Genomic DNA, 27,544 nt, shown 5'->3' with positions numbered 1-27,544 from the left:
GTCCATGTAAAGACCAGCTCCAGGCACCAGGATTTCTCTCATGGACCTATTAACCCCGACCCACCCCCCATCCATCCACCCTCCCTTCTGTTTCTGTGTCTCTCCCTCCACCCTGGAGGCAGGTGTAGCAGCCCTGCGATTCGTTTCCTCTCGTTGTGACTCAGCTTCTTTATTAGAGCAAACAGAGCATCATCAAAGCGGCAGAGACAGCAGCAGCAGTGCTTTCCTACCCACAGCCAGAAGAGTGTCTTCTGTGGAAAAAAAAACAATTTACATTCTGTTTCCCTTTTCCTCCTCACTTCCATGTGAGCATTCTTTCTTTTTTTCTGGGTTCAGCATGTCTGAAACATTTTTTGGGACTATCTTTTTTTGCCGTGAGGATTATTGCATTTTTTGACTCTGAGGGTTTTTTTTTCTTACTTTCCTCATGAGAAGGACTGAATAAGTATCTGAGTGACTGATGTTTTGTTGGATTAATAGCTTTTTAACCCAGTTACTGAGTGGCTTTTGTGTTCAAAGTGGTTCTTCTCTTTATTTTTCTTTGTGCTGGACAGACTGACAAAACGAACTCTCTTTTGTTCACTGAATGATTGTCCATACTGTTTATTGTCTGGTTGACTGGTCGACAAATGAACTTGCTATTTTTGCTCTCTTAACGCAGGCTTATTTTAGTCACTGACTGGCTGGCTGAGCTAATTGCTGTTTTATCCCCTGACTTGCTGCCTTGCTTATTTCACCTGTGCCTGGCTGACAAACTATTCATTTTATCCCCATGCTTACTATTTTGCTGACTGCCTGGGAGCGGTAACAGCAGTGCCATTCTTAGGCTTTGTGATTGTTTGGATTTGGAGGAGCTGTGATGAGGCAGAGGACATGCTTGACATCAGAAACATCCAAGAATAAAGTGAAGAAAGATAAAGCAGCAGAGAGAAAAGAGCAGAATAGTTCAGTGGCGAAAACTGGATTGAGGAGCTAAAGGATTGGAAATTGTCTTGAAAGGAAGGGTGACGAGGGGAGGCGTGGCAGCGGAGGGCGAGAGAGAGAGAGAGAGAGAGAGAGAGAGGGAGAGACGGGGAGAGCGGCGAGAGAGAGAAGGGGAGGAGAGTGGATGCGACCCACACCCTGAGATGCTGTGCTGGCTGAGAGAAGACGAGATGTCGGTCCAGGAGCTGCTACAGAGGGTGCAGTGTGTCATCACTCATGTTGGTAAGTCACCACCTTTTATTCTGGTCAGCTTCTCTTCATGTGTCACACTTGCAGACTGTTGGAAGAAGAAGAAGAGCTTTTGTTTTTGCGGGTGTCTCATACGAGGCAGCCTTCTTCTCGTCCCCCTCTTGTTAAGTGAAGTGTGTGGTCGGAGATGTGGCATGTATTCTTTCTGTGGAAATCCATGATTTGGTTGAAAATGTGAAGAGTAAGCAGAGCAGATGAAAGAGAGGCAGGGAACCTCCATCCTCTCATCAGGACCACTGAGTGCAGAGGGATGCTCTGCACATGGGCAGAACAGAAACTGTGTCATCAGGACACAACCACGGAGCCATTTCATTTGACTTTGATCACTAATGGGTTTTCTGTAGTTATCAGTATATTCAAACATATATTAACTGGGGTCATTTTGTTGTTTAGTCTGTCAGCTGATTTACTATTTCGCAGCTTATATAAATTGTTAATGAGCTTTATTTGTGTTGGTATCTGATTCCTCTGAGTGAATATTTGCTGAGACCAGGATCTGATTCTCTCTATTTAGTTACAGTAAGCATCCTGCACATACTTTGGGCTTGTAGTATTTAGAAGTGTAATTATGTGTGATGTATGCTATTGAATGACTAGTAATTCTATTAGCATCCAGCAATCCCATTTGTATTTAGAAGATTTACAATAAATTCATAATCTATTTTCTATCCTGTATCACCCTTTCTTTTTTCTCCTTTTCCTAGTCACTTCCCTTCCTTGCTCATTTTTCCTTTTCCTTTTCCTTTCCATTCCCTCTACACCTCCACCATTCCTCCTTCTCGTCATCTTTTTCTTTCTATGTTCCTATCATCTCCCTCCCCTCCTTTTCTTCTGCATCCTTTCCTCCTTCCATCCTCTTTCCTCCTTGTCTTTTCTCATTGTGCGTCCGGGTTATTTCCCCGGCTGATGGGGATGTAGGTTAATGTGCCACGCTGGAGACTATTGCACAGCATCATCCATTGCTGCACTTCCTGCATTGCTTAGCAGCAGTGGAGTGATGGGTAAGGAGAGGGTGGGGGGGTTGCTTGTGCAGAGCGTTACTATGGAAACTGAGCTAGCTTCTGCCAGGCAAGGGGCCCTGAATTGATATATTGGGAGCCAGGCTCCCATATGGGATGCTGCTAACCGTGTTTGCAGCATCAATGGCTGCCTAAAGGTGTTGATTAAACTGCATATTTCTTTCCGTGTGGGGATCTGTGTATTTCTCATTTATAGAATAGTCTTGTAAAACCTGCTTCTCTCCTCTTTCATATTTTATTACCCCTTGCTTAACCACAACAGAATTACATTCACACTGAGCTTGCATAATATAAAATGCAATGCACATGGGGGGACTCTTTCATAAGGGTAAACATTAAAGTTGATTGTCTGAGTCAACCCTGTAATGGGATGACTCTTTATTCTATGTTGGGTAAAGAGTTGGTTTTTTTTTCTTAGTGGTAAACAGAATGGATCTGATGGTGAATTTACACCATCAGATCCATTTAGCATATGGTCTTGTTGGTCTTGTTTTTGATATTTTCCTGATATTTTCCTTGATAAAAAAACAAAAAAAACAAACAAAAAAAAAAAAAAACAGAAAAAGACAAGAAATTAAATAAAAAAACAAGTGCTCCATAAAAAAAATGGACAATGTCTATGTGCTCACAACAGTCAAGTGATCCAAAGCTCCAGAAGTGGAGCTTGTAGAAGTCAAGCTTTTGTGCTAAAGAATAAACTAAAATCGCCCCTTAAGACATAGTGTTTACCCTTGGTTTTGACTTTGACTCTGACCATCAGTGTATTTTATTTACACACTACACCAAAGACAAGTTGCTGAACATACAGCTGATGAGTTTGTTTCCCCTCTTAAGGACAAAACTGGTATCTTTTACCATTATTGTCTTTTGTCCATGCCCGTCATTTGCTAAATAGCTTTCAGCAAGTTGGTATGGAATCCACACACATGCCACATGAAACCCTCATGTGGATATCATTCCACCTAAATTGCCCAGCGAGGTAATGGGGGAAGTAAGTCTTTGTCTGCTCCAATTATTAAACATGCCTCAAAGACCAATTCTTGACCCTGTTTCTGTTCTCTCTGTACATGTTACTATCAGGCCACATCACTCATGTCACCATCACATTTCACTGATATGCAGATGATACAGAGTTTTATCTCTTCATCAAACCCTCTGAATTTTATGAGAGACTGGATGTCACAAAACCCTTTGAAATTTAACTCTGACACCACTGTGCCTCTCTAATCAAGTGCAAGTTCATCCCACTCATCCCAAATATCAAGTGCACTGCTAAGAACCTGGGTGTTACCTTTGACAATGAGCTTAGCTTTGGACAAAGGGAACTGTCAAGATCAGAGCCATGTTACCAGAGAAATACAGAAAAAAGTATTTCTTTTTATTTCCTCATACCAGGACTATTGTGGTTCTTTGTTTACCTGCCCATAGCTTAACTTCAGACTGGACAAAATTCTGTAACCAGACGCCTGAAGATGACAAACACTCTTGTCACATTACTTATCCCTGGTTAGCAATTTCTTTCAAGAATTTATTTCAAAATCTTGTTTATGACCTACAAAGTCTCACAGACAGTGAAATACATCAGTGAACTTTTACATAAAGATAATGCAATTGAGCACACATACTATTTACTGTAAACTTTTAAACTCCAGCACTGTATGATCTTGAACATGTAAGTTTATAACAGGGGTAATGCCTCAAAGCAAATGTGTGTAGTGAAAAACAGTTTTATTCTGCTAAATTAAATGTAAGCATGAGTCAGTGACTTGACCTTATTCTGTACTTGGATCAAGATATACTAAGTATTAGTACTTTGTGGCAGAAAGAACTAAAAAGTATTGTACAGTGCAAGTATAAGCTTTAGTATAATCTATATCTTTAGTGTAAGTATTAATTTACTTTTCTCTATACTTATGAGTATAAGTCAAGTATACTTCGTTAACGGCTTGTCCGAACCAAAGCAGATAATTTCAGAATCATGTATACAGGAATATTATTTTGTGTTCCAATGCTCAGAGCCAGAAGTGCACGAGGAGCTTGTTAACATTTAAAGATACTTGATGAAGTTGTACACATTACCACTACTGCAGGACCAGAGTAGGCCATGTGCAAAAACATGCTCCTTAAATCCTTAAAAACACTGTTGTTCATTCACCAGCAGGGAGCTCACTCGTTCCTGCTAGAAACACACAGTTGGTTGCAGGACCACAGCTTCAGGCAGTGGTTGTATTATTACACAGGATGACCACATCAGGGGTGTTCTGGGATTCTGAAAGATCAGGGGCTGAGCCCCGAACATCTGAGGCTGCACGTTTATGATTTGTCATGGGAGAGTAAAAACTAAAAAAGGACATTCAGGGCTCAGAAGCCCAGGGCAAATGATGCTCTCGGACAACAGAAGTCCTTCTCCCCTTGCTGATTCCAAAGCTCAAAGTCTTCTCTCTTATTTCTTTGTCCAGTCCTATTAGAGACAGTCAACACACAGCCTGTCATCTGATTGTTGGCCCTTCAGTAGTGTCACATGGAAAAGACAGAGTGAGTGGAGCAAAACGCTGACATGATGGGAAATAATTGATCTGAGTTAACCTCAGCTCTCCTCACTGTATGTGAAATCACTGGACTAATTATATGAACTCTGTCTGTGTTGTATGACTGTCACATCATATGGTCATCTGATCCTCTTGTGAAATCACTGCATGTACCTTACCCTTATCACCCGGTCAGTTTCGGTCAAAAAAAAAAAAAAAAATCCCTTCCTTAATTGTAGCTTGTCTAATTTTTCATACACCGTTTGTAAATACTGATTAATGAAGGCTCTACAATTCTTTTTGACGGTACTTAAGAGATTCAGATCAATCCTCTCATCTCATTGTCACAAAGATTCTGAACTGTTGAAGCATTTGCTAATTTCCAGTGAACATTTGGAGTGTTAAAGCTGACAAGTCACATAGAACAAATAAAGGCACTTGAGGATGTATGTATGAAACAAAACACAATATAAACACCTCAACAGTTAACTACTATAAAATGAAATCAATGAAGTCTAGGAATACGAAATAAACTTAAACTAGCTACTAAGATCATTCTCCAGGGTTTATATGTACTAAACCTACACTGCATAATGTGTGCCATTAGTTGTGCAAGTAGACTTGTTCTGTTGCTGCTTTCATCATTATTAGTAGTATTATCATTATTGTTGGGCGGCACGGTGGTGCAGTGGTTAGCAGTGTCACCTCATAGCAAGAGGGTCCCAGGTTCGAATCCCGGTCTGGGCCCTTCTATGTGGAGTTTGCATGTTCTCCCTGTGCCTGCGTGGGTTTTCTCCGGGTACTCCGGCTTCCTCCCACAATACCAAAAACATGCACATTAGGTTAACTGGCTACTCTAAATTGCCCCTAGGTGTGAGTGTGAGAGTGTGTGGTTGTTTGTCTTTGTGTGTTGGCCCTGCGATTGACTGGCGACCAGTCCAGGGTGAACCCCGCCTCTCACCCGTAGTCAGCTGGGATAGGCTCCAGCTCCCCCGCGACCCTGACGGATAAGCGGTATAGAAAATGGATGGATGGATGGATCATTATTGTTATTGTTATGGTGTGTAAGCATATCATACTTCATACAATTAGAAGCTGCATGCTATTTTCTCCACATATTCATTCATCCCTCTGCCATTTGTCCATCCAGTTTAAATCAGTGAATCTGTCAGGAAATGGTTCTTGAGGTCTGAGAAGACAACTTCACACCTTTCACTCACAGATTGGAAAGAGAATCAGGAATGACACATATCCACTGCTTGCGTTGACATACATGATGATGTGTTTGCTGCTCAGCTGTGGAAGAATGCGACAGAACAGGTGTTGGCAGAGAAGTAAGGCTTTGAAAAGACGCCTGGATATGAACTCTGACTTTGTGTTGAGCAGCCAGAGGGAGAATCTCTGCAGATACAGAAACCATGATACATTTCTAGAGCCTCATAAGTGATGACTGGGAGAAATTACTGCTGTATGAGTCTATACTTTTTATTTTTTTTGAGCAAAGTTGCTACATATTACACCTTTTAATAGAACGAAATATGACAGCTAATCAAACTTGGAGCTGTGGTCAGTAGTCTGTGTATGATATGTGAACTGATCTAAACGAAAATGTAGGAACATGCGAAATCCACGTTGTCAGGTGTGAGTGTATTATATTGGTACAATAAGATTTTTTTTTTTTTTAAGCTACGTATTACTGTCAAATCCCTATAGAAACAATGTCTGTGGTATATGTATATTGCGGGAAATCTAATCTTACATTTGTAATGACATCAAGACTTTACCTCCACACATCCACTCCTACACACTAATGCCCCTTCTTTGTCATTGCCCACAGACCATGCGACAACATGACTCACAGCGAACCCCCCTATTGGTGGCTGATGACATCACAGCAGTACCAGGATGTGTAATTTACCGTAGCCTCTGCCTTCAGCTCATCCGTAATTCATGAACTGTTGTGGTGCTTTATGGATGCCTGATCTAAAATGGCTACTCCTGCCCCACTGAGGCATGCTGTCAGGATGATTAGTGTGATTAGTGCTACGTCCTGCTGCCGCTCAGACAGACAGTTAGATTCTTGTTCAATTTAAAGCTCCCTTGAACTGAACGCTCTGCCCCCGCTCAGCTTGTGAACGCCTCCTAAACTGGTGGGCTATCAAAGGAGGGTGTGTTACAGGGACCTCATGAGTGACCTTCAGAGTTTCCAGTGAAAAAGGTCAGGCTGTAGGGAGGGATGATGCTCAGTGTTGCTGTGTTTTGTTGCTCCGGGCAACCTAGAGAGCAGAAAGGAGGACAATATCTCTTTGAGTGTGCGGGGAATTTCCTGTCCTTGGACTGAAAGTGTAAATATGGATGGATCGTTTTAGATGTAGTGCTGGATTCTTGGAGACTACCGCAAGGTAGAGTGAAACTGTAACGTAGCTATGAAGGGCTCACTTCTGTCATTTCCAGCAAGTGGGGTTTAGTGCTTTGCTCTAAGGTATACGACCAGAGAACAGTGTTACTTCTGATTTCATACAACGTGGTTGCAATTTTTATGATTTTGCTGTGTTTCTCTTCAGTAATAATAACAGTGAAATTAATTGCTTGGATTTAGAAGTAGAGACATCACTAAAATAAGTCAGGTAGGGAATACTCATAGCATAAAAACCTTAATTTTAATAGGTTTTTCCCAGATTTAAGCCAAATTTATTGATAAAATAATGAATAACCATTAATCCATTATCTGTGTGGCTTAAGAGATAATTAAGTGGTACCACTCAAAACACTTTAATTTAGAAATTATTCTTTAACATGTTCAAAATATGAAGCACACCTGCCTCCTAACATTGCAGTATGTGTGGAGTAGCTTCATTTCTTTGTTGTTCTGATGGGTTTAAATGAAAACAATGTAAACCCAGATACAGGAATGGCAGCTTTGGAGAGGCTCAGTCATCTGTTGGTAGACCAATGGGACTAAGAGGATTAGTAGCCACAAGTGAGTGTGGATGGAATTACAAGACCGCAGGAGATATCGAAGATATTTTCATTTCATATTTCATCATATAGTGAACTACTTTGCTAAGAAATGAAGTTCAGGTAACTTGGGTTAAATGGGAGGACATTTAACATCTGTGAGGCAGAGATGAGGGGGGTAATAGGTGGAGAAGACAAAAGAGCTGGGTAAAACATTAACGCGTCTGGTTAATGGCCACAATATGTTGCTGTCAAAGGCTACAAGGACTGCACATATTTTTCACAGATGTGTGGAAGCTCTTGTTGACAGGACAGAACAGTCATGTCTGTCTGTAGTGGATAACAGGAGTTCTCTGCTCTGATGGACTGTTAGTTGGATCAGATGAATCAAAAAGGTGCAATGAATGAGCTAGTTTGTTAAGCCCCAAATACTGAAACCCTTATGCATCCTTATGCATCCTGCATCCTTTCTGCCAGTCTCTTTTTCACTTTGCCTGCATGGGAATACTTGTTTCAAAAGTATTTTCATGTTTAGAGTCACTGCTTTTGTTGTTTTCTGAGTGTAATAGCCACACTAGTGCTGTCTGCAAAGATGGCAATGATGGCTGGTTGGATGCACAAAAAAAAAAGAAAAAAAAAAAGTTTTTAAACTTTTCTTTCTGAATTTTTTTGGGAAAGCAAAATGTTCTTGTTTGTTGAATAACAGAGAATTTCAAGTACAATTTTTTAATTGCTTGGATTTAGAAGTAAAGACATCACTAAAATAAGTCAATTTGAAGCTGAGACAATTGAATTATTGACTACTACATTAACTACTAGAAGTTGTAAAAATACCAGCTACAGTATTTTCATGGGGCAAAATAAATCACCACTTGTTCTACAGGAAGATAATGCTGTAGTAGACATTGTACTGCTACCTGTGTGCGTTAGGTGACTTGACTGTATTATGTGGATTCCAGGCCAGATCACACTCTCTTTCATTCTAATGTCAGTCTGTTGCACTATCACTAACACACTGTGGGGATTTTGGAAAGAGTGAAGCAGACAATTTGTTGCATGTCAGCTTTCTTTTGGGTAACAGGTTTTTACCTGTGTGCTAGTGTGCTTGGGTGATGGACAGCTGCAGGCCCATTCCATCCTGGTGATTGCTGCAATGCTTGCAATACTCTACTATGTGATCATATAGCTCCAGTGCCAAAGTAAACAAAGCGTGAAGATGAAAGAATAAGTTTCTCGAGCTAAGAATGTCAGGTATTTACCTGAGTGGCAAAGCTTCTGCAGAGGCAGGAGTATGGGCTCTCTGGGACCACATTTATAGATAACTACAGGATTCTTATGAGTACTTTTTTGTTGATGAAAAAAATCTGCTTATTTGATTAGAATAGCCAGAGATGAAACTTTAAACTAGGTGGACTTGTGCACTGATGGAAGTTACATAATGAAATAAAACAGATCCTGTCACAGACTGAAATAGCTCTTGGTTGTGATGATACAGTAGCCGAAGCCAGACGCCCAGTTTGTTTTGTTCATGGAAGGAAACACGTGAGACTAAAGAGCTAAAGAACACAGAGAAGCTAAAAGTTGACTACGTGTTGCATCTCAGTCACACTGAGGTGACGATGTAGTGGCTTGGAACAAAGAAAGGTGAAGTACTTGTGTCCCTGCTTACAGCGAGGTTAAAAATGGGAAGGTCAGAGGTCACAGCTGGGACAGATAGTCGTCCCCCCGCCCCCTTTTTTAATACAGTTTCCTTCCTTCATACTTCCTGCTTAAGCACTTACATCATGTTGAAGGAAATTTTGAGCTTGTACAAAAGCAGAAGAAGTGCAACCAGAGCTTTACCAGTAGCTACAGTTAAAAATGTTGTGTTCGTCCTGCAGGTTGTGCTAGTGGAAAGGTTACTGGGGTCATTAAGATCGAGCGGATCGTTCACCTCAGAGAGTAAACTCAACTATCAGCCTTTCATTTCATGTGGTATCATGTGTTCAAAATTGACTTTCTGGAAAGGATTCACTTCAGAGGGAGCATGACCGTGCTCAGGAAAAAAAGCTGCAAAACTTTTATAGTAACTACGGATCAAGTGACTATGTGTACTCTGAAAAGAGTTGCTCATGGTGACAAACCCACTAAGATTAGATATTCTGCAGTTCCACTCAGGAGTGTTGTAGCATCTTTAAGCTCACTGTTTTGGTTTTACAGCCTATATTTTTGGCTCTCATTGTTCTTATAAGCCCTAATTTCCAGCAGCATTCAACCTACTGGACACTACCTGATCAGAACAAAGACAAGCCTTTGCAGAACAGGATAGAACTTGCTAATTAGTGAGCTTTATAGTTATTAGTTGGTAGTATCATTGTACTGTTGCCCCCAGCTTCCAGCCTTCATGCTAAACTGAGCCAACCACAGCTGGACCTTAATACTTAATACCTAATACCTTAATACTCGGTGTCGAGATTAGATTGGTATAAATGCTCTCATCTCACTCCTGTAAATAAAGCAAAGAGGCGCAATCTGCAAAATGTAGAACAACTACATTTACTAACTGGCAATATTTTACTATGATGCTTACCAATGATGTCACAGGGTATCATCATGAAGGTTCTCAGATCTGATACATATATAGTGAGGTGATTCATTGAGGTATATATATATATATAATATGGCCTGGTCATGGGTCGGAAACAAAATATATGAAATATAATTTTCAAGCAGGATTTTCTCACCGTCAGAACTACTGTAATGTCAAGTGCTACCCTTTGATAGCTGCTCTGGGTCAGTGATATTACCCACAGGACCCACCTACCAGCCCCCAACCTTTGTTGTCATGACGTCAGAGCTGCATTCTCTCTGCTTCCTCTTTCCGTCTCTGATACAGTGGTGGTGGTGGTGGTGGTGTAGACGTGTGGGTCACCATATCCTTTGGAAAGCATTTGTCTTTCTTTCTGTCAGCTGGACTGAGGCCAGCTGACCAGCTCTGTACACAACAATACAGCTGAACAATGGAATTGATCCACAGTCTGGCCTAATTTTCTCACAGTGCAGATTTTCTAAGAGGGTCAAGCCTTAGCAGATCAAATGAGCCAAGGTCAAGTGAGCTGGTGGCCAGTGTTGACAAAAAATGGCTGACTGCATGCAGACCAGGCTCGCTGAAGGCAGCTGATGCTTTCAATGCCCAAATGGACATTGGTGCAGACGGCTTCTGTCTACCACACTGGGTGCAAAGAGGAGCTGTTAACACCAATGTAGGCACGTATGGGCTGCTCATAGAGTCTGTGCTGACCCTTTAGGCCATGGGCAGATGACGAAATCTTAGAACCTCGTGCAGAAGAGAACATAAAGTATACATAATTTGCACTTTGCTGCAGTCCTCCAAACTAACAGGGATCTACTGTGTTTGTCATTGCGATCTGATTTGCAATTAATGCGGCTTATATTCAGGTGCGCACAATAGTCTAGAAATTATGGTACAAGCAGCCAGTTTGTAGCAAGTAAACACTGAAGTATGCAGAGGTTGTGAGTTCTTTTTTATTTAGGCTTTCATTTACATTCTGTATTTATTAACTTATATATTTTTTTACATTTTAATTTGACCCATTTCTTGATTAATATTGATAAAACAGTTTTATCAATGAAACTGTATTTGTGCTAGTAATTTTCAGCAGAAATTAAGGGTTACACCAACAAATTTCGCCTTTTCATGAGAGTTGTTGACAAAAAAATAACCTAAAATAAATGTCAGCCTTACTCTTTATGCAACTGAATCAACTATGATTATTATTATTAATTGCAGACCTGATTAGAATAACAACTGGACACAGTAATGTATAAAATAAGTCAGTACTTTCTTCTTCGGTTTTCTTCTCAATCACTGCAAGGTTGTCAGTGTTGCCCGGAGCCAGCCTATAAGCATCAGAAGTTTTGCCTAAAGTTTTTTTGGGTGAAGAAATTTTAAAAATGTTTCATAAATAATTGTGGCACAACAGAGAGCAGAAAACAACAGCTGTTCCCTTAAGCTGTGGGACTGATGGGAACATCCTGCTCATCAATTATTGCTGTAGGTAGTGTGTGAAACAGCACTGAGTGATGGCAGACATTTTCAGTCTTTACTCGCTGATTTGCTCATGTCCTCATCATGTGGATGCCCAAAGGACTATGACTTTGAATGTTTGGCCTGGTTTAGGTCTGTGGTGTTTTAGTAGCTGCAACAGGAGAAGGTCATTTTCAGTGAGGTAGCCAAGCCTGCAATGATGTAATCCATGATGTAATGAAGCATCCTCCCTGCAGCTGATTGTTATGGACTGTAGCTGATAGATTAAGAGACAATCTTTACAAGACAGTTTTGTCAGCTTTTTATTGTAGTCCTGGGTTTATTTTGACCTCTGATTCCTGTACTCAGGGTTTGGGTAGATTTTCATGTCTGTTTTGTATTGAGTTCTCTTAACTCCTCTTTACATTGTAAACATCTGCAAGGTGGGGTTAATATCAGCATTTTGAGGTTCTTACCAGCATCATTTCAGCCTTCCATCCAAACAAAATGGTGACTGCTCTTGTTTCTTGCCCCATCAGACTGTTGCATTGATGTTGTCATGTTCCCAGGTCTCAGCAATTACTTTGATCAGTAATCATTAGTTTGGCCAGAACTGATGAAGCTACTTGGATTAGCAGCAAAACGTCTTCAAGCCAAATCTTCAGAAGTCCAGATGCCTTGCTTTAACTCTTTGAGTGAATATGACCTGGATGACTGAGAACCTCCACAGATATGTTTGATCAGTAATGTTAAAAGAAACCAAAAAAATGAATGTCAAAACATCTTGAAATAAATAAAAAAGAAAAATCATTGGTCAGTGCCAATCAGAAAATACACATTGACTGAACAACAGCTAAGACTCATATTGACTGATCAACTAAAAGCACATTTTTTTGAGGTTGACTCCACTTTCTGCTATAGATTTTTGTTATGTGAGTCACCTGATGTTTCTTTATAGGTTGGATTTGTGTGATAGTTTATGTGATAACCTTACAACTGCCTCTAAGTAGACTACAGTGAGAGGATTAACTGGACACAGAGGGAAGATCAGATGGAGAACATCTGATGGTGAGAGTGTTTGTCCTTCAAGGCCGAGTCCTTTCCGCTCTGGCTCCACACATTCACATGGCACTTGAACAACAAAGCCATGTAGACCAGTGATTTATTGAAGAAAATGTTCTATTTTCAACACGCAGGCCTGTGGTGCATGGAGCATGGGAGAGGAGGAAGAGGAGGGGAAGCGGAAGGAGGAGGGGGACAGTTGAGGGAGGAGGGGTGACACTGGAGACGTATGGGAAAGGTGGACACTGGGACTGTGAGACTACTCTGAGGAACCATTGAGGGGGAAATAAAGGCACAAGTGGAACTGATTTTAAAGACCACCTTGTAAACATGATGGAAAATACCTCAAATAGATGGAAGGAAGAAGAAGAAGAAAAAAGAGAAAGTCAGTCAGAATGTGTTTGTGTGGTTACCCAGAGCAAGAGGAAGCTTTCTGATTTAGCTCCAGATGTCTTTGGGTTGGCATTCGCCTGATTAGTGTGTGACATGCAGAAGCAAATGGTTGACTGAAGATCTGACCAGTCACAACATCTGTGGATGTGGACACACACACACACACACACACACACACACAAAAGAACAAACCTAAAGAGGCCAGCTGAGACTTGGTCAGTGAACTACTAGTGAACAGCTTTCATAGGATTTGGAGATATTCCTTTCTTCAGTTTGAAATCCATCTGGAAGCATGATAGAAATATGTTTATTGCAAGAATTCATTTGATGAAGTTTATGGTCTGCTACACATATTTGATGTTCTGACACACTGTAAATGGCTGTAAAACCAGCTGGATTGAAACACACTGAGCAACAGATGACCCATGCCACAGTGGTTTTTTGTTACTGTATCCTGTGCACCTGAAACAGATTTTAATTTGAATCAGTACAGCTGCTTTCACAGGCCGTGTAACAGCTCACGTTTCACTTAAGCACTAATAATGTATTTTTTTCCAAACTATGTATGTAGTGAATGTGCATAGGACTCTGAGCACTGCCAGAACCAACCCAGTCACCAGAATAAATGTGGGTGCTCAGCACGCACCGAACAGGTTAAGTACCCACAGGGAAGGCTGAAAGAAATGAAAGGATAAATTTGCATTTCATTCTTTGTGTCTATGCCCCACAGACGACAGTAGCATACATCACTAACTACCAAAGCAAGCGTTATAAAAATGAGTTGTGACAGTCATCAGCTTGGTGGTATTGGTTGGTATGGTTGATGCTATATATTTCTGCAAACTGGGGACGTGCTGAAACTAAACATTTGTTAATTTGAAACTTTATGCTTCAGATTTATGTTGTGACAATGCTGTGCTTCAGGCCCGGTTAGGTTTAGGCACATAAAGCTCTTGGCTAAGGTTAGGAAAAGATCCCATTTTGGCTTAAAATTCCGTCTCTTGTCATTCCACTGCAAAGTGAGCAGAGTGAACTTATGTGTTCTGTAAACATGTTGATGTGATATGCATAAAACGTACAAAACTAACATATGTATGGTTTGCAGATATGCATAGTGGCCCCAGTTTATTCTGGTAACTGGGCTGGCCAGAACACCTCTAGTGCACAGTGTTCACACTGACTGGAGCTGCTGCTGTTGTGTGGCTTCCATTACACAGGATGACAAAGTATGAAGGGACACGTGAAAAAAGGGAAGGAGGAAAACAGGGTTGTTTCCATGGAACTGGAGAAAGGGAAAAGAATAGAGTGGTAAAAAAAAGAAGAAAAGGTAAACAATGAAGAACGTAAAGAAGAGCACTGTGGCTTCAAATCTGACCTTATGACCCTAATGTTCAACACCATTTTCTCTCTCTCTCTCTCTTAAGAATATGTCATAAAAACAGAAAAGCATCTTTCAGGGGGACACAGAAGAAGGAGGAGGGGGAAGGAAAGGTGGGAGTAAACAGGGAAGGATGCAGACGGGAAGGGAAGTCCCTGCTGCCTGATGGGAGTATTGTTGAGGATATTTGTGTAAACTGTGGTAAAAACTGAGCCGCTCAGCCGGTCACAAGGCTGCCAGGAGAGGCTCAGACCCCCACTACGGCAAGAACAAACACACACACACACACACACACACATTCCCCTGTCTCTCTCACTGCGTTCCCCTCGCTCTCTCTCTTGCTCTCTACACACAAAAGGGGAGGGCTGGCTCTACAGTACTGAGGGAGACTAGACTGCCCTGAGGACTGGAGTGTCACTGGACCTGTGTATGTGTGTTATGTTGCTGTGGATGTTGGACTGAATGCTGGTTTAGCCACGTGGCTTGGACCATCCTATCTGTGTGGATTGTTTTAGAAAAAGAAGAGCGACAGCATGGGATCAGTAATGTGTAAGTGATGAACATATTAGCTTGTTTTCACTGGTGCAGTGTGTGTGTGTGTGTGTGTGTGTGTGGTTCACATACTCTGTAGCTACTAGTAGTCTTGGGACATGTTGGTACATGATGTAAACCTGCCTGGCGTGACCAGCGTTGGCTATTGGACCATTAACCATTTGACGAAAAGGCATCCACCCAAATGTTCGGATCTACACAGCAGACATTGTTTTCATTTTGAATTGGTTTTATTTTTGAGCTTCTTATCTCCTTTTTACTAAATCTTTTTTGTGACATAACTGCCAGCAATGTGGACAAGTGACATGAATTTTGTCTTAAATTGTGGAAGAAATATTTCTTGATTTTCTTTAATTGTTCAAGTTTTTCTTGAATGTACTCATGGGTGATGTGCAAAGGGAAAACCGATAAAAGTCTAAATGTTCTAGCGCAGTTCATTTATGTATATGTGTGTATGTTTTGAGTAGAAAAGTTTTGATTTTGGCACAATAATCTGAGCATCATATGACACAATACAATGTTAAGAGAAACATCCAAAATGTGTATATTAAATGGCGATATCAGCATTGAGAGACATGTATAATGACTAAAAGAAACTAACAAAATTAATTACAAAAAGAATTTAATACAATAACTGTGCAATGAAATGAAATGCTGGTTTCGGTTTGTGGTTGGCTGTAAGGCGTGCACTCAAGAAACAGCTGCAGCATCAGGAGCATCTTTCAATCTCGTGATATTGCTTTCGGGAACATTGTTTTTTTTTTTAGTTTAAATTGTCTGACACTATCTGATATAATAACAGCAGAAGAGTTTAGGTAACTACTGTATATATAACTATAATACAAACAACAAACCAAACACTACACATACATATTTTATATAGCCTTAAATTGTTATTGTCAAACATCAGAGAGTAAATACATCAGTTACCTTCATTTTAAAATCATGATGATTGCTGACTCTTTCATGAGCAAAAATAATTTATTTCAGATCTTGGCAGCTCAAAGAATAAAGGTACAGGGAGTCATGTTGGTGTTGTTTAATGCCTTTAAACAAGTTCAAGTTTATGAATACAGGTAACCCAAATGATACAGGATGCATGTTGAAGTAAACCTCCTCTTTTCTTCTTTCTGTGAAAAAAGACCTCAGGAAAGCTAACCTTAAGGGCTCTATTTTCATGAACCCAGCATCGCAGGCCAGACATTTATACGTAATACATTATCATATGTTACAGATGGGCATGTTAGAGGCTGTGATAGTCATGGTCATTCATAATCACCACCTTCATGCCTTTTTAAACACAAGGCTCTGCCTGTCATGACACACTGACAGATTGTAAATCCTGTTAGGAAGCTAACTTTTATTTGGGTTCTGCAGAACTTCAGATATGAAGACATATGAATATACATGACTTTCAAACTTGAGTGCATGTTTCTGGGCAAGCTGAAGGTCCTTCAGTCTTTGTGGTTTTTGTGTTAAATCATAACCATATGCGGTTAAATGCCACTCTTGCTGTAATAACTACATTAAAAATGGAATTCAATTGCAGTGTAGGTTTTTGCATGTTGTAAGTCTTTATTTCAGAAATCCTTTTTTTTTTAAAGTTGGTTCCATGTAAGTGCCTCACATCAATTGCTTTCTCTGAGGAATGTTTTACAAAAGCTGTAAAGGCTTGATGTGTCTCAGCTTTGCCTGCATGTAATCCAGGTTCACTGCTGCTTAAAATAACAGCTCAGTAATGTCATAGAGTCGACAAAGGTGAAAGTGTGGAGTCACACCCTGACAGCAGGTTGCAGTTGTTTGTGACAGTCACGGGGCCGGGCATATGCAAATGTCCTTTAATCAGATTTACTTTCTAATGCAGAGATTATGACGGAGAGACAGCCTGAGAAAGAAGTTAGAGGCACCTTGCTGGATAGAGAAACATGAACAAACAAGAACGCTGTGGTAGTATTGCTGCAGGGGAGACAAACTGTATTTGTGAGTGTTTGTGTGTTTAACATTAGAAGTATCAGGGAAACATGGATTAATTCATTGTTTCTCCTGCAGTCTTGATGGATAGATACAGTAGATAAGAACGCACACAGGCTCATCCCAGGTGAGGTTAGGTGGAGTTATGAACCTGAGATGGACGCTCAATACCAGACCATCCCGCCTCGCTGTCCAAAATGTGGTAAATATGAACAAGCCTATTCCACCATACGGATCTCTATCGATGAGATGGTCTCTTTCTACCACTTCCTGGAGGTGTGTCAAGAGACTGAGTCTGCCATACTAACAAGTATGTACCCATCCCTCCATTCTTTATTTCATGTTTCCCTTCCACATTTGTGTAGTGTTTTAGTACCTAGCCTATTTTGTTTGGCACCCAATTCAAGTTTTGCAGGTGCATCACTAATGTCCTTGCACAGGTGGTGTAATCATGAAAGCAACGGTATATATTTGGCCAATGAAACTATAAATGAACCTGGCTTTAAAAACAGCAGTGTTATTGGTTATTGGTTAAAAGAAAGCTCTGACATGGTTGGTGAGACCCGGTTTTAATTGGACCAGAGTAGATGGCACATATACCTTCACAAATGATCATAAACTAATTAACTCAAAGCAAACCTGGGACCAGGTAGTATTCTAGCATACAAGTTGGAAAGCTGGCAGAGTTCAGCTTGGCTTCTCTAGCTAAAAATAGCTATTGGTATATAGTTCAGCATCATCTGTTGATAGCACACAACTACAAATCCAGCTTTAACTCATTAAACATTGGACCAGGGAACTGACTTGGACTTGAATGTTGTGAGACTTGAGTGTTTGAATCCCAATGTTTAAATCTGCTGTCCGTGTCATATGCTACTCAATGTAATATTTGTAATATTCTCCTGAAGTTTCCGGGTGCAGAAAATCCCCTCTGGAAACAAGTGAAAGCATCCTGACGTCTTTGTAGAAATGGACTGGGGATGGCACGTAATGTCATGATGAAGAGCTCAAGAACAGTCTGAAAAATGCTAACCAGAGAACAGCTTCCACAAACCTGACAGGAGAGTGGATGAGCATATGACTCTTAAAAACTGTTCATATGTGGGGTTTATGTTATGCTTACACCAGCTGGATGATCTGATCCAAGTTAAGGTTGGTTCTGTCTCTCTTCTGGTGTTTTTGAGACTGTTACCTGCTTTCAGAATCAAACCAAAGAGGAAAAGAGGCAGTCTTTCAGGGATATGTGGGGGGGGGGTTCATGAAGCAGACTTACCCCAAATGACTATGCGAGTAAAGTTATTAAGTTAGAAACAATGGTACATTCCTCAAAGGATGAATTATAAGAGAATTTATTGTGGAAACTTCAAAATAGAATCACAGTGAACAGAAAGAAGACGTCAACAGAGACATGACCCTGAACAAGAGAACACTGGTCAACATGGGAAAAAAGTTCTTTCATGTTAGACAGAATGGAGAGCACCTCCCTGCTCTGCCATTAACAATCAATAATTTCCTCTCAGGAAAGGCTGGAAATAATATTTGTTGCATAATCAGTTTCTAACAGGTAAGCGAATATGCCGTCTAACAATCAGATCAAGGAAACACATTATTCTGACATGATAAAGTGCAGATATGACACATGGTCATTGAATAAAACAATAAATAGTAAGTAATAATCATCATCACATTTTGGCGACATTGAGTCACTTTGACAGATTTTACTTATTTAGGAAGTTCCAGTGAAATCAAGATCTCTTTTGCATAAGATGCCTCTTAACAAAGTTAAAGAATACGTCTGATGATAATGTCTGATGATATGTGATGATATTCTACACTGTCATTGCCCACAAAGTTTATAAAACACATCAATGAGCCACACTGTTACACTGGGTGAACATATGCCTTCATTGCTATGAAGTATGACTCAATCATCCAGCTGGTAGAAATACTCAATTTCACACACACACACACACACACAAATAGATTAAGTAATAAGTAAATTAAAAAAAAATATGGCTTGACTCCATTTTAGCTGTTTTGAAGGAGTTTAATATCAGATAGAATTTTTTAAAATAAGCTGACCAAATATGGCTGATCAGCTGTTTCTGCTCCAAGAAAAGAAGAGGAAGTCATGTCCGCTTTCGGCGTCTTCCCCTATATCCCATAAGATTCCAATTCCCAGATTAATTCACACATTCCCTCCCCGTGAGATGGATAAGTAGGTTGGTTTTGTATCTCTTTTGTCTTCTCTGAAGTTTATCAGTGGTCAGCAAACAACTTTGTTTCTGTTTGCGACCTCCACCTCATCTACTCTTTTGCAGCATAACGTAACTCATAACACATTGTCTTCTGACAAAACTTTGTGAAGCCTAGTTTATTCGCTCCAGACCAGTTGGTGGAAACACACACATTTGTTTGTTGTTGTTGTGTGTGTGTGTGTGTCTTAGGTCTATGTTCTCATAATAAGAAAATCTCCTGAATTCCTACTGTGTTCTTTTCTGTGGAAGTCCTTGTAACCATCAAGGTCAAGACCAAGCATGCTTAGACATATGGTGACAACAACAAAGACAGCTACATGCACATTAACACACACATGTCCACATTCTTACGCAGCAGAAGGATAATGAGGTTCCTTTGCATATATAGCAAGTTAACCCGTGTATTTGGTGTTGGGACATGGTCGGGCCTGTTCATGTTTGTCAGTAGTGTATATTTCATGAAGTGATAAAGATATTCATTGGCATAATGTGTGTGTGTGTGTGTGTGTGAGAGAGAGAACCCTATTATCAGCAGATCCTGTCATTAGACATCCTCTGATTGTCCTCTCGTGCTGACGCCTTCTTCCTGAGAAGCAACAGGAAACCCCCCACCCCCACCCCCATCCCCATCCCCACTCCTGAACCTTGAGGAGCAACTCCCCAAAAAAAGCACAATGTCTGCACAATGTGTGTGTGTATGTGTGTGAGTGTGTGTGTGTGTGTGTGTGTGTGTGTGTGTGTGTGTTTGGAAAGAGCATCTGTGTTCTGCTGTTAAGCTGATTTGAGAAACTGCTCATACTCAAACTGCAGTGGTGGACGGTGTATCCAAGAGACATGAGGTTGCGTCCCACGTGAAAAGTCAAGCTGACCTATTTTACCTTATGTCTGTAAGTTAACTAACATAACATTTTCAACATGAGTTAAGCTATTTTACACAAACCATGACTTCGTCCCTTCCTGCATGTCTAAAATGAAATACGGATGGCGTTAAATGGTGTGAAAAGCTTAAAGTGCGTGAAATGACATGCAAAATGTTCTTGAAAGTAGCATGCTATTTATATGCCACCACATGACTTTGAGAGGGGAATGAGGAAGACAGAGTCCTGTAGTGACTGTGAAAATGTAAAATCTTCTCACAGTCAGAATGTGGCTGAGATAGTTTGAGGATCTTTGTTTTTGTAATTTTCAGCTTTACAAAATTACAGTATCTTACTGTAATATGTAAGGTTTGACATCTTGACAAATGTGGTTTGTACAGTCACAGATTGATTAGAAACTAAGGAAATCACATATGTAAATAATGTACATATGTGTCATACATTTCATAACATGTATGTATGACACATATGTACGTAACCCATGTAACATAACATGAGTTCGAAACAAATAAACTAACTTTTAGTTACACAGGGGACTAAATTTAACTTAGTATAGTGTTGTTAAACAGTATGTAAACATGCAAAGTGGAGTGTAACTACACAGAGTTTGGGTGATAACTGAGTTTGTTGAAATGAAATTTGAAAAGATGCGGTCATTGAAAGCATCACAGAAATGAAAAATGACATTGACTGTCTAAAATTGTGCACATATACATACTTTACATGTCTCTCTGTGTGTATGTGAATGTGTGTTTACCTGCTGTGTGTGTGTGTGTGTGTGTGTGTGTGTGTGTGTGTGCAGTCTGAGCTGCTGCTGTCCCCACAGGGGCAGGTCATGAGATGTTCAGGTCCTGCAGGCTCAGGGTGCGTTAGTCACATGTCGACTCCACCACCAGACTATCAGCAGTACACGTGGGTTTTTGGAGAACCGACATAACTCTCACACTTTCGTAGACTCGTTCTGAGAGCGAAGGGCTGTATGTGAAACAGCTTAGTTCTACTAACAGACTGTCCAAGAAGTGTGTGCCCCACCTCTTTGTCCATTTTCTTTATTCTTTTCTTTTCTTTTATTTGTGTAGCATCTTTCATAACAGTTACAAGCTACTTGCAATAAGCATGAAAAACCGGACTTGTGCCTGAAAAAAGTGCACCAAGCCTAAAGATTTTATTTATTTATCTATTTATTTTACAATGATTCATCAGAAACCTACTGGTGATGTCACTGAGATTACACCCATGTTTTACGCAGTCTGTGTTCCAAAAGCAAAGAATAAAAAATAAAACATGGTTTACAATCAGAATCAGAAAGCATTTCATTTTCTTATTCATTTAACTCTCAAAGTGGACGAAGCCTATCTTGTTCATCAATAGCAACAAAGCATGCCTTCTCCAGATGCAGGTCCAAGTTAAACACCTCAGTGGAGTCCATCTCTAATCTCTGTGCTCTTTGGCGGTTCATTTTGTGGAACTTTTAACTACGCTAGAAGCACCTCTAAGCGATGGTGCACATGGATTAAGGAAAACAACGTGCAAGTCCAGATACAGACAGAAGTACAGCAGTACTCTGCTAACAATATGCGATATAATGTACCACAGAATGATGATCAGCCCTGTGCTGTACTGCTGCATCAGTCTTCAGACTCAGTGTCCCAGTGTTCAGTGTAATCTCCTCTGTTATGTAAGCTCTTCAACACAGACTCCATTGTGAGTGTGTGGGAGTTCTGCTGGTAAGTAGAATCAGCAAGGTGGATTGAGCTACAGTCACTATATATTATGCACACACACACACACACACACACACCTTTTTCCATCTACTCATAGCTTTTAGTTGTCATGGATCTTTTTACAGGCAACTATTCTCTTTCTTGAAATACAGTATAAAGATATCAGCAGGAAAATATTACCATTGAGAACAACATTTATGTGCCTCTCGCCCGTAGTCAGCTGGGATAGGCTCCAGCTCCCCCACGACCCTGACAGATAAGCGGCATAGAAAATGGATGGATGGAACAACATTTATGTTTTAATAATGTGACAACACTGGTCAAGGTTTGGTCATGTTTCGGCAGGATATCAACTTAGATAAGTTTAGGAAAATAAAGTGTCTTTTGTTAAATATTACTAATTTAATGCTGACCGTTCAAACATTTAACCTACATCACTGCCTTAATTAACCTTGCCTAAATTTGACAACAGGTGGAATCTGTCTCTGTACTCAACATCCAACCATGTACTCTGTGCAGAGTAAAGATAAAAAAAGAAAATGTTGCAAGGATACACACAGTTTCCTTTAAAATGTATTTTACAAAGCAAAGCAGCAGATGAATATAATGAACACAGTGCGGTCGCGGACCAACACTTACAATGTATCAACCTGCAGTATTTGATGTCACTCAATAAACAAGAGTTTCATCTGATTGTATCAGTAGATACTGTGTCTTGTGCAACCATGTGATTTTAATGCATGACCACTAATCACACTTTTTCACTTCTGTAGCTCAAAGTTCTCATTTTTGAAATGTTCTGTGCAGTAAAAGAGAAAATGGGAATACAGTAGCGGAGGTAGTTCCAAGCAAAAATCTGAAAACAATGTGTATGTGTCCACACATGTGTGTAGTATATGTATGCATGTGTAGTTTAGTAGTGTATGTCTGCTGTATGTGCATGTAAGTAGCTGCAGCCCAGTGTTTTGTTTTGGGTTTTTTTTGTTTGTTTTTTGTGTAGGTCATAGAAGTATTTGTGTGTGTGTCATGGATGTGTGTGCGCAAGTGTGTATTGTGGATGTGTGTTTACATATAATTCTATGAGTGTGCACTGTTCATTCAGTGCTATGGGGACAGGAAAACAGTGGAAAGAACAGAGCAGGGAGGGGGAAGAACATGTGTTTCCTACAGTATTGTTTTGAACAATAAGCTTATGTACACACACACACAGAAAAAAAATGTATGTCTAAACAATATTGCATGTCCTAACAGGTTATTTGAACAGTTTCCCAGTTATTTGAATATGTGACTAAAACACTCAACCATGAAACTGTATTGGTAAGCTAATAAGAGCATCAATTGATTCTTAAAAGTTTGATTGGAGGACTCTACGAAGTCCAATCAGAAGAGCAGAGCAGATAAACACAAGAGCACATAAACGGAGAGAGCATCAACATACTGGAACCTTGTAAGAGACCTTGTAAATGGAACCTTGTCACCACCCTCCACTTGCTCCTTATCCACATGGACGTATGTATGCTGTTCATGGAATTCAGCTCAGCATTGAATAGTCATCCCACATGTGATTGGCAATCTGAGCCTGCTGGGCCTGAACACCTCCCTCTGCAACTGGATCCTGAACTTCCTGACCGGGAGACCTCAGACGGTCTGGTTCGGGAGCAGCATCTCTGTCACCACCACACTGAGCACTGAGGCCCCACAGGGCTGTGTGCTCAGTCCACTGCTGTTCACTGTGCCGACTCACGACTGTGCAGCAGTGCCCAGTACAAACCACATCATCAAGTTTGCTGATGACACGACTGTGTTGGGTCTCATCTGCAATAACGATGAGTCAGCATACAGAGCCAACAAGAGATGGTTGTTGAATATACGAAGGATTGGGGAGACCACGCACCCCTGATCATAAATGGATCCTCCATGGAGATCGTCAAGAGAACCAAATACCTCTGTGTCTGCCTGGCAGAAAACCTCACCGGGTCCCTCAACACCAGCTCCATCACCAAAACAGCATCTCTGCTTCCTAAGATAGCTGAGAAAGGCACATCCATCACAGACATTTACACCCCAGAGTGCACCCGCAAAGCAGTCAGCATGGTAGATAACACCACTCATCCCTCACACACACTCTTCACCCTCTTGCCATCTTCAGCGAGGTACCGCATTCAGCCTACCACCACCAGACTCCAAAACAGTTTCTTTCCCCAAGCCATCAAACTCCTAAACTTCAGGAGACAGGACTGCCAAAGTCATACAAAAATATATATAGGTAAACACTGCTTTGCATATTGACAAGGTTGAGGATACCTGTAAAGAAATACAATTAAGTGAGGAAGCTGCTGTTTTCATTTTATAAGGGAGCCACATCTTTCTCAGTTACAATGATTGCGATAAGTCCAGGGTTTATGATCAATGTGGAGTACACAAAACCATTTTTCATTAGTTACCAGAATCTCAGTCATTAGGCTATAGCTAACCACTGTTACAAGCTCAAATGTGGAGTGTTTATTAACATCATAGCATGGAGTGAGCTTATTTTCCTTCTTTAGTAGTTGTGTACATCAAACATTGAGAAGCTTATTTACAATGTGAAAAGGGCTTTTTCTGCCTACCTACCTGTAATTTTAGCCATGATTTTCTTTTCATTGTGGTCAGAACTGAAACCAGGGGGTATATGGACCCAAATGCAACACACAGGACAAAGTCAGTAAGGAGCAAAAAAACTTTATTAATTACATAAAGGAGGCTTTGCTGAGGCAGTAACATCCACCAGGGAGCGGGGCTGGTCAAAGGACTCCACTGAAAGGTTAAATAACAAAAATCCTTTTCAGCAAAACTTTAACCACAATGAAAAAATCCTTCTTTCTAAAAACCTCCACAAAAAGTCCAATAACAAAAACCTCTTCAGCAAAAAATTAAGTCACAGCAAAAAACTTCAATAAATGAAGGGAAAAAATCAGAGTCTACTTTACCCAACGAGAAGGCAGGAGGCAAAAACAGAAGCAGGCAGGGTCATCAACTGGCAAGACAAACTGGAAAACAGAGCTGGAGAGTCATGCAGAGCAGAGGAACAATCTGGCAATGAGAGATGGGCAGGGGTTGCCTTTGTAACCTGTGTGGAGAACAGGTGAGAGCAGTGAGGCTGATTGAGGTGATAATGGGCTGAAGGATGAAGCGTTCAGGGGAAAACAGAAAAAACAGTGACTTATAGACAGCAGATCATGACAAGAACACAGTTCACACATTTTAAAATACTGAAAAATCAGGTCAAAATCAAGTCCTATATCTGTATATACTCATAATTATATAAATACAAATACAAATCACATAGTGAGACACTGCAGTCGGCCTTCAGAACTGTTAAAATAAGCCAAATTTATGCTAGATAAACACTTTACAGTTCCTTATGACAATTAGTTATTTTCCTCCACACACATAATTGAGTAGGCCTGACATTGATACAAAACTCCACTTGTGAGCATCTAGCAAGAATTATAAGCAACTGAGACAAATTGAATCGTATTGCATGAAGATCATAAAGCCGTGAATATAGAAATAACTCACTGAAATGGGTTGAAAACTGCTGATTGTGTTGTTCATAAAACGTTTATCTTGCCCAAATTCAACAGTTAAACCACTCAGATGGTATAATGGTAGATGGTATAAAACATCTGACACTGAACCCAGCCCCATTCAGCAGCAGGTAAGCCTGCCTGTCTGAGTTATAAGGAAACTAAAGTAAGCAGTTGTTAAGTAAATTATTAAGACTTTCCATTACATTGTGTTGGTAAGATGATTTAGTTTATAAAGTATTTCCATTCACTTTAAAATGGGTAGCAACGTCCTCCCAGTTTGTGGTGTCGGTGTGGAACTCGGGATTGAGGATTGGTTTTGATGTACATCTTGTTCATCTGAGTTCTGGAAGCCCTCTGGTCATTTAGTAGGTAGTAGAGCATCTTTTTTTGGAAGACATGAACTTGTTTGTGGGTTTGACCTATCTGGTGGTAGAACTTCAAAGCTGATGTGTGTGGTGTAGGTGGTCCGGGTCTCTACTCCAGACCGCCTTGTAAACCAGCCATTTAGCTCTCAGTTGTAAGTCCCGGTTTTCAAACATTCTTTTCCTGGGTTTTTGGAAAAGCCCATCTGGTACTGCTGAAATGACTGTGTACTTCTTTGTTGCTGTCAGCTCTGAGGGGGCGAGGCTGCCCTGGTAGGAAGTGATCCAGATTTCTGAGTCAGCGTTCAGATACTATGCCGATCGTAACACCCAGAATGCAAAAATGATACACACAATTGGATCCGTGCATAAGCTCTCTCTCTCTGTCTCTGCCTCTGTCTGACTCTCTCTCTCTCCCTCTCGCTCTCTCTCACACACACACACACACTGACTGCTTTCTTTTCTCTCTCTGCCCTCCCTCTCCCTCACTTCTGATGGGCCGTTTGCTGCTCAGCATTTCACTACAGCTGGAGCTGGAAAAACTGACCACAGATGCATGTAACAACCACACACACACACACACTCTCACACACACACACACACACACGTAGTTCTGCTCCGGCTGTGTGTGTGTGTGAAACTGGAGAAAAGAGAGAGAGAGAGACAGAGCTTGAGATTTGTTTGCCTGGACGTCTGGAACAGTTGATGATGGGGACCATGATGGTGATGAAGAAACAGCTGTTGTTGACAAATCGGGGTTGCTGCTGGATGTTGTGTTGTCCTGTGGAATTACTGTTTTTCTGAGAGGATTCACATTTATGCCCGTGAACGTGTTCGGTGAAGGAAGGTGTGAAGATGAAGAGTGTCAGACATGTTATAGGTAACGTTCACACTTTAACACTGTAGAACCTGCAGTGATTTCTTACTTTGTCACTTCACACTTTGCCTGTTTATTCATTTAGTCTCTCTCTCTCTCTCTCTCTCTCTCACCCCAATCAACTAAGAAGTTATAGCAGTAGATGTGCAGTGTCGTAAATGAGTGTGTGCTGTATAATATGCACAATGTCTTGTTGTCTTGGGCTGTGTTTAGACACCACAGCAGACTGTCTGGGAGGAACACAAACACACGCTCACACACACACACACACACACACATCTGTTGCCAGCCATGCTTCTTTCTGCCTGCCTGGTGTAATCCTTTTTCCATTTTACCAGTCTTTTCCATCTGCTGGCTAGGTGATTCGGTTTGCAAAGTATTTCCTTTAACTTTTAAATGACTGATGATGGAATGTTAGTGTAGAAGGTGACATACTTGTGTCTTAAAGTTTTTCTTCAACTTTTTCTGATGGTTCCTTTAAACTTTAAGGATCCTTAAGGAGTCTTTTCGAAGCATAGTAGCACAAAGCTCATACTTTATTGCTGTTATGTAAAGTAGCATTTCTGTGTTGAATCATTCTCTGGAATGTGTTTAGGGGTTTTTGTAGCCATTAAATAGTGATGTTTCTGAAATGATGGTAATAAGCTCAGTATGCAGTCACTAAGACAAGTGTTTCAATCTAGCATTTCAGCAAACAAAGTGTAACTACAAATAACAGGCTCCATGCTACCAATACGCAGTATGGTTTGAGG

The 27,544-nt window shown here is 40.6% G+C and overlaps 1 protein-coding gene across 8 annotated transcripts in view; it reads left to right on the top strand.

Annotated features, from left to right (window-relative positions):
* Positions 1-1,084: 1,084 nt before the first annotated feature.
* The window catches only part of mcf2l2 (MCF.2 cell line derived transforming sequence-like 2), a 118,737-nt gene continuing 92,277 nt past the window's right edge, over positions 1,085-27,544 (top strand). For 2 of the 8 annotated variants that reach the window (XM_046392577.1, XM_046392576.1), the window contains exon 1: positions 1,087-1,206. In XM_046392577.1, the coding sequence (XP_046248533.1) occupies positions 1,128-1,206 (79 nt within the window). In that variant the 5' untranslated portion in view covers positions 1,087-1,127. Of the gene's footprint in view, positions 1,207-14,848; positions 15,148-27,544 lie in introns of those variants that run through there. The other 6 variants (XM_046392583.1, XM_046392582.1, XM_046392584.1 and 3 more) reach the window with 5 other exon arrangements.

The sequence above is a fragment of the Scatophagus argus genome, chromosome 6 (assembly GCF_020382885.2).
Source record: "Scatophagus argus isolate fScaArg1 chromosome 6, fScaArg1.pri, whole genome shotgun sequence".
Taxonomy (NCBI): domain Eukaryota; kingdom Metazoa; phylum Chordata; class Actinopteri; family Scatophagidae; genus Scatophagus; species Scatophagus argus.
The sequence above is the reverse complement of the archived record's forward strand: the minus strand, read 5'-3'. Positions and strand labels throughout refer to the sequence as shown.